The 8,425-nt window shown below is 36.2% G+C and overlaps 1 protein-coding gene across 1 annotated transcript; it reads left to right on the top strand.

Moving 5' to 3' along the window:
* The first annotated feature begins 5,704 nt into the window (after positions 1-5,704).
* Positions 5,705-7,813, top strand: LOC106432748 (transcription factor HBI1-like). The gene is made up of 6 exons (XM_013873587.3): positions 5,705-6,413; positions 6,491-6,709; positions 6,794-6,928; positions 7,011-7,082; positions 7,172-7,315; positions 7,403-7,813. Exons 1-6 carry the CDS (start codon positions 6,039-6,041, stop codon positions 7,469-7,471), a joined length of 1,014 nt encoding a protein of 337 aa, XP_013729041.1. The 5' UTR covers positions 5,705-6,038; the 3' UTR covers positions 7,472-7,813.
* The last annotated feature ends 612 nt before the right edge of the window (positions 7,814-8,425 follow it).

Below are 8,425 nucleotides of genomic sequence, written 5' to 3' on the forward strand. Positions count from 1 at the left end.
ACCCAATATCCCGATTTAACTGTGTATTGGCCATTTTTGGTATAATTCCAGCAGAAGGAGTCTCTGTGGTGAGTTGAGCTTATGGCCAAACTCTTAATGAGGTGTATATCATCTGGATTGACATACTTTTCTAGTAATCCATCATCCCACTCCCTTGTTTCCCCATTAATGAGATCACTAACTCTCAAGTTTGGATGGAGGACTGGAGCAATAGGTCTTGCCGGCCTAGCTGGTGTAGTAGGGATCCAAGGATCCTCCCAAGCCCTAACCTCATATCCAGAATGAATTTTTTGTCTGATCCCCAAAAGTAGTAATTTTCGTGCCGCTGATATACTGGACCAGACGTAGGATGGGACACTCACAGAATGCAATCGTAACGGCGAGCTCATTCTATAATATCTTCCTCTCAATACTCGAGCTACCAACGAGTCGGGGAATTGGAATAGTCTCCATAGTTGTTTGGCTAGTAAAACCAGGTTGAACTCATGGATCATACGGAAACCAATCTCGCCCTCTTCTCTTGGTAAACACATCTTCTCCCATTTAGCCCTATGAATCCCTCTCTTTGGTGGATTTGAGCTCCACCAGAATTGTGCAATGGCACTTGCGAGGTTCTCACATATCTCCAGCGGGAGCAAAAAGGTAGACATAACATATGTCGGGAGTGCTAACACTATAGATTTTATCAAAACTTCCTTTCCTCCTTTTGATAGCCACCTCCCCGTCCATCCATTCACACTATACATGTTAATAGTGCAAATCACAAGCTATTTCATTTTTTGTCTCCTGATATTATATTAAACACATGTGAAATGCAGTCATACATTCGTAAGCCGCCAAAAAACACATTCTTTTCAAAGCCAAAAACCAACAAAGATCAAAATCTTTCCAAAGCCATTTTTTTTTATCTATTTATTATATTTTGAAAAGAACAGCACATAATCTAATCATATCATTTTATCTTAAATAACATTGTTATGGGAAATGCAAGAAAGGTATTTTATTCAACCGTAACCGATGAATTTTTTTTGAAAAAACCTAGAGGTATCTCGTCTCTATATAATGATACAAACTAATATTTCAAGAGAATGTGCAGATGTGTTTCAAAAAAAAAAAAAAAAAAAAAAAAAAAAAAAAAAAGAGAATGTGCAGTTAATGGATGGACCATCTTTCTAGATGTTCAAATGAGGTCCAAATCATGGTCTCACAAACGCGTGGTCACACAGTTGTAGTGTTGAGTTGTTTTGAATCTGAATATCTCCAAAATTCGCCTAGACCACTTCTATGTACTTAATGTTCAATGTTTGGTGATTTTATTTTGTTACAATGTTAATTTTATAGATAAGAATATTTATATATGTGTGTGTACAGAGAAAATGTTGAGCAAAAAGCCTCGCAAAATACTTGATATAAGAACAGAGCATTAGCTAAACCAAGAGAAAATCAGCTAGCTATGAATTATGATGATCATGTACGAGAAAATGGTGATCCATGAGTTGAAAGCCAATGCTTCAACATGTAGCATAGTTTCTATTCAACTGAACATAAAAGTGAGGTGATACAAATTCTAATGGAGTTTTTGATGGTTCAGAAAAATTGAAGAAGAGAGCGATGACCCCTTGGTTATATACCTAAATAGATGAAATTCTCTACTAATTTATCCATTAACAGACTAAGCAAAAGTTTTGGATTTGTTTTTTACAGAAACCCCTTTTCTCTCTCCTCTATCCTCTCAAGTCGCAAGCAAACGTAAGGTCTTCATCTTTTCCGGCGTAGTTCGGCGCGTTTGCCCGCGTCCGGCCGCCGGAGGTTTCCCTCTCCTCTCCTCTGGTTTCGTCTTTGCTCTCCGGTCATTTCCCCTCTTCTATTTCTTTGTTCCGGTCTCTGGCTTGTCGCGTCTCCGTCGTTAGAGAATCACGCGCAAGGTTTCGTCGACAACAATTAAGACTAGGCTCGATCTGGAGCTGGGACGCGGTGGCGTGCAGGGGTTTCTGATAGGGGAGTCGGCTTTTTACGGCTGAGAGAGAGGATCGTGTTTCACTTTTAGATCCTCTCTTGCTACCTCTCTGCTCGTGGTTGTGTGTTGGTGCGCTGTACGGCTAGGCTGTGGAGTCTCTGCTGCTTCTGTCTGGTGAGGCGTGTGGCTTCGTCGAGTGGAATCAGGAGCCCTTACGGGTCGTCGGGGTTCGTCTCCTTTTCGGCGGAGTCAAAGTCAGCTTCGGTGGTGGTTCCATCTCGGAGGCGAGTCGAGGTCGGGTATGCAGGCGGAGTTTAAGGCGGCAAGAGGCGTCCAGGCCTTGTCATGCTGTGGCGGTGTCTCTCTTGTGCTCAGCTACCATCCCAGTGCCGATGATTGGTCTTTGATTCATCATTGATAGTGTAGCTGGCTGATTGTGTGCAGGTCGTTAGAGTCTTCTCGCATTGGTGTGTGGCATAGAGGTCAGGTCCTTTTATGTAAAGATTCGGTGGCGGTAGTAGCAAGCAATTGCTTGGTTGGGAGGAGGTTTCAAACGCTGTGTGGTGTTGTGTACAAGCCGGGCTTTGGTGGCGATTGCAATGCTCATGGTAAGTATCCGGAACTCTCCCCTATTTGTCGTGTGGAGCTTCAGAGATAGTGATGGTTACAAGTTCGGTGGAGTTTGTTGGGAGCTAGCTACTCCAGAGACGACACGAGAGGTCCCGGCATCCGAGGCAACAAGGAGAACTTCACCTTCTAGTGATTCTCGTCGATGGTTGAGAACGGTAACCGATTCTGAAGAATTTCGAGGACGAGCTAGCGGAATGTGCCGGGTTTAGTGGGCGGGCGAAGCTAGTTTTTGTGTTAGATTGACTTTGGAAATTTTGTTCAAAACCTGCTTGTAACCGGATCTAAATTCCCATCTTTACGGGCTGATTTTAATTAAAAATAAAAAACAAAAAAACAAAAAAAAAATCTATTAACAAGTAATATAAACTTATTGCATCGATACATAGAGTTTGTAATCATTAGCTTTGTGATTTTAATGTTTTCTAAAACCAATCCATCTTTAAAAAAAAATTGGTCTAGTATAAATTTGATTAGTTTGACTATCGTTTGTGGGCTTTGTTTTTAGAAATAACACTGGACCATGATCCGCGCGCGCGGGGTATTCATTTTTGGTTTGAAATGTTTTTTTTTTTTGACGTCAAAAGCTCATTCTATTACTCAAAAGGTGGTCTGGATAACCAGACCGGGATAGAACAACCAATAAAAAGTAACTCCTTATGGAAGGATCTAGCAGTCTTAGCTAAAAAATCTAAAGTCTGATTGCACGCTCGTGGAACATAAATGATGTTGAAATCCGGAAAGCAAATCTGAAGCGTCTCAATCCTTTCCAACTCCGTCGCAAAGTTTGGCCAAGCATGAGGTTCTTTTATCATTGTAATCAACTCCTTGCAATTTGTCCCAAAGCTCTGGCATGTTGAATGTTGAAGCATGTTCTCCATTGTCCACTGCAGTGCTTCTACTTACGAATGCAAAGCTGATTCGCGCCGAGTGAAGTTCTTTGCCCCCATAAGTTGAATGTTCCCACCACTGTCCATCCAAGCCTATCCACATCCACTAAAATGAGCAGAAGCTGTCCAAGATCCATCTAACAAACAAATATTACTCAAGCTTATGACTTGAGATTCCTCAGCATTGATGTCTTGTACCACTGGTTGTACCACCTTGTTCGCCTCAAACCATGTTTGACATTCGCTTTCTGCATATCGTACTAGCTCCAAATGATCTCAGTCTATCCCCTGAAAAGTTTTTCATCCGCTTTCTGCATATCGGTTTGAAATGTTATAATATTTATCATATGTTATTTAATTGTTATATTAAATATCTTATATTATATGGTTATATAAAAAATTTAAATGATGAATTACATTAGTGTAATACATAATAATGTCCGGTTTAGAAATGCTTCTCACACACTCATACCAAAAAAATTACGTACATAGGAAGGAAATGCACCATTAAAGAACATGAGTTGGATAAATTATTAAAATGTAATACATACTCCCTCCGTTCCATATTATAAGTAGTTTTAGTTAAAAGCACTAATATTAAGAAATTGTTGCTTTTGTAAAAAATATTATTTAATTAATAAACTCAACCTATTATAAAAAAACTAACATTATTTGATTGGTTACACAATATCCAATAAAGAGAAAATGTGCATTGAAATATAAAAACTACTTATATTGTGAACCAAACATTTTTTGCTAAAACTACTTACATTTAGAAACGGAGGGAATAGTATACATAATGTCCGTTTTATTAATGGACATGACCCATTAAAATGTTGTTAGAAAACTTAATGGGCTTTGCTAATGAACCTTGCGCAAAATGAATTGGATAAATTAGCAAAATCTATTTAACCAATGGCAGGGAAACGTAAATAATAAGAAAAAATCAGGGTTATTTCTCATTTGTACTTCACTTTTAATAGGATAGATATATGTTTCTATCGGCTTTAGTCATGTATCGATCTGATTAATCCAACATTATATATCCAACATTATATATCCATTTATTGGTGCCATGTTGAAGGAAAAAAATTGTGGTAAATTTTTTCTTCCTCAAAATTTATATCAGTTATGTTGATATTTTAGTCAAATTATTGAAAGGTGGATTCCATTTTTTCTCTAAATTCTTCATGGATAAATGAATTTATAAAAAAAATGCCCTCTGCAATTTTGATAACGAATAAAATGAACCAAAATTCATATTTTTTTTTATTTTTTCAATTCCTCAAATAAATTTTTCTTTTTCATTTTGTTCATTTTTTCAATTTTTTTAGTAGTCACCAATTGAAGCCTTATTGTTTTTGTTGAAAAATATTTTCTCTGTCTTATAAACAGTATTTTTAATACTTTTCCTTATTACATGAAAGTATCATTTTAGAATTTTAATATGATTTATACCTAATTGAGTTTAATAATAATTGCAAAATGCATTTATCTTATAAATGATTTTACTTCTCAAACACTATTAATTAAATAGATGTAATTATTAAAGACATTAATACATTTGATTTATTTTATTAATTTCTATGAAAATTGTTAAAATGATATTTTTTTTATGAAATGGAGGGAGTATTAATCTAATCTATTAGTGTTAAGAAAAGAAGATCTTATAGTCAAGCATCCAACCCAAATACCATAAGTGTTAAGGTCTTTTTCATCGTTTATTTTCCTAATAAGCTCCTCTCATCAACTTGAAAGGGCAAAAAGAAAAGAAAAAAATCAAAATAAAAAAAAACATAGACACACAAGAAGGGATAAAGAACCTCTAAATGTAGTGTTCATAAGGACAAGCCCACATGGTGTGGGTTATGTCACTTAGACCCCACAGCTTCACCTCTCACCTTCTTTGCTCCCAACCTTTACTTTTATCAACTTATGTCCCAATCTTCCTTAGATACCGAATCTTTACTACTATTTTATGCAAATAGTTCTTGAGCCTTTTTAATTTTATTTTCCTCTTAGTCATAGTCGAGTGTCTCTAAACGCTGGACCCGATTTATCAACTAACTCTAAAATTTGTTAACTCTCAACGTTCATGAAAGATAATGACAGTATTTTTTTATACTCTTTTCCATTTCATAATCGTTTTAAAATGTATGGTGACATGTTATATTGGTAAGGGGGTATTTATGTATAGCAATAAGATGTAACAAAGAAGTAAGTAAAAATAAACATTTTAAAAGGAAAAATAGAAAACATAAACCAGTAGGGGACCTATGTGTGTGGGTCAATGTTGCTTTCTATTTAAAGCTAAGCAGAATGATATCAATGGATTAGTTTCTCCAACCTCTTTCATCTCTTCTAAGCAACCTACCCAAACAACATTACATAAACCTAAATCTCTCCTCATACATTTATAGCAAATCATCTCTTGCTTTAAGCACACACTCACACACACAAAATCAGAGCGTTTCTCCCCGTCCTCTATTATGTTTGTACTTTTGGTCTCACTTTAAAGATCAAATCCGTAAATTCAAGTTGAGAGATTTTTTGCAGAGAACGATATGTTGGAAAGTCTTGTCTCTCTAGAAAGCATGTCCTTGAGCTCCATGGATGTGTCTGTACTTGAAAGGCTTAAATGGCTGCAACAACAACAACAACAAGTTCTGAGCACTACTAATGCTTCACCTGAACTTCTTCAGTTCCATGGAACCAACAATGATGAGTTGTTGCAGAATACCTTCAGCCATTTTCAAATGCTTGGATCTGGTTTTGGACCAAACTATAGCATGGGTTTTGGTCCTTCACATGAAGCTATGGATGGCTGCATTTCAAGAACAAATAGCTGCCAGATGGATCAAGCCGATACAGTGGGGGTAATGTTGAAGAACAGTGAAGAAAACATAACTATTTCCTTGAAAAACAAGAGAAAATCAGAGGTTTGTTAGATCAAATTTTGGTTTAAAAGTATGTTTTGAAACATGGGTTTGATGTTTCTAATATAATTATGTCTCAGGTTAAGACAAGGGAAGAGGAAAAGACAGAGAAGAAGATCAAAGTAGAGGCTGAGACAGAGTCAAACATGAAAGTAAAATCAAACTTGAGTAACACGGAAGCATCTTCAGAAACTTCAAAGCAGAAATCAAAGGCAGCTTCAGAGACCCAGAAATTGGATTATATCCACGTGAGAGCTCGTCGAGGCCAAGCAACAGACAGACACAGTTTAGCAGAAAGGGTAAAAAAAATGTTTCGACCAATTTTCTTGTGCTACAAGTCAAAAGATAATTCTAGGGTTTTAATTGGATATTTCCTTTGGCAGGCAAGAAGAGAAAAGATCAGCAAGAAGATGAAGTATCTGCAAGATCTTGTCCCTGGATGCAACAAAGTCACTGGAAGAGCTGGTATGCTTGATGAGATCATTAATTATGTTCAATCTCTCCAGAGGCAAGTTGAGGTAAGTAATGAAACCATAATTCTCTGTTTCACCATTAACCAAATTTAGAAGTCTAAATCTTCTAAGTGACAAACTTTTGCAGTTCTTGTCGATGAAACTGGCTGTCCTAAACCCAGAACTCGAGCTTGCTATGGAGGACTTATCTGTAAAACAGGTGAAGCCAGTCTCTAGACCCTCAAGATCAAACTGTTAGTATTCAAGAACTTATGATAATAAGCTTTTTCATTTGTTATGAAATTTCAGTTTCAGGCGTACTTTACAAATCTTCCTGTAGTAGTTGCTTCAAAGCCATCACTAATGGTTGATGCGCCATTGTTTCCGCTGGATCAGCAAGGATCTCTAGATTTATCAGTGATAAACCCGAACCAAGCAACAACTATTGAAGCTGTAAGAACATTTATCAATCTGAAAACTTCTCTGAGTTCTTGTTACTTGTCTGAGAAGTAACCTGTCTCTTTTATCTCTTTGTTTCAGCCATCTGCAAGCTGGGAAACTCAGTCACAGAGTCTCTACAACACATCTAGCCTCGGATTTCAGTACTAAGAAAATATTCATTGAAGCAATGAAGTTGACATCATCAGGATAAAAGTGACAACTACGTGTTCATGGAATATTTTTCAGCTTTTGCATTATCTTTTGATCCTTGTTTTCTGATATTTAAACCAAAAGAACTGGAGACAGCAATTTAATGGTCTTGTCACCATCAATCTTTGTATAAATCTTGGTTTATAAGATAATATATAGAGAGAGAGAGGAAGAGAGTAAATAAACACTATGTTTTACAGGACTTATAGATAGATATGTGTAGTAGAAGAAAGAGACAACTCTTGTGGCGACTACAATTCCTTGTTGGATATATAATAATATTGAAGCATATTATTGATCTTTTTCTTATTTCTTTTTCTGCAACTTGTAAAATCCCTATCTTTCTAAGATAGCATTGTCAACTAAATGTAGTCATTTGTCAATTAGGCGGCCTTCTAGTCCATTGCTATCAGAATTCATTATAAGGTCACCGTGAGTTATTGAGATCGTCAAAAATAATTGGATCCTCGAATATACAGTGTCTAAGCGGCCAGTTTTTTTTTTTTTTTTTTGCATTACCATTTTATTGATATTCAAACAAGTTCACAAAATCATTACAGAATTGTCAAAGACAAACTATTACATAAGCATAAATGTGAATCATCTCTTAGGGACTAGCAAAACTGTAACCACTTGTAACAATGACAAAACGAGCAAAATCGGAGATTAACTGATAACTAGCATTAAACACCAGTAAATCAATTGTCATTTGTAAGCCCGTTAAAAGGCATCTTTCTACTCAAAATTGCTTAGTGCCTGAGCTTTGATTATCACAGCATATTATCATGACATGTAATTTAATGTTTTAACCATCTGAATTAAACCCCCCATATTGTATGTTAGTGATCAAAAGCAATATCAATGGATATACGAATGATATAATATTGATTTTTAAAATTTCTAAAAAGTGAC

The sequence above is a fragment of the Brassica napus genome, chromosome C7, assembly GCF_020379485.1.
Source record: "Brassica napus cultivar Da-Ae chromosome C7, Da-Ae, whole genome shotgun sequence".
Lineage (NCBI taxonomy): Eukaryota > Viridiplantae > Streptophyta > Magnoliopsida > Brassicales > Brassicaceae > Brassica > Brassica napus.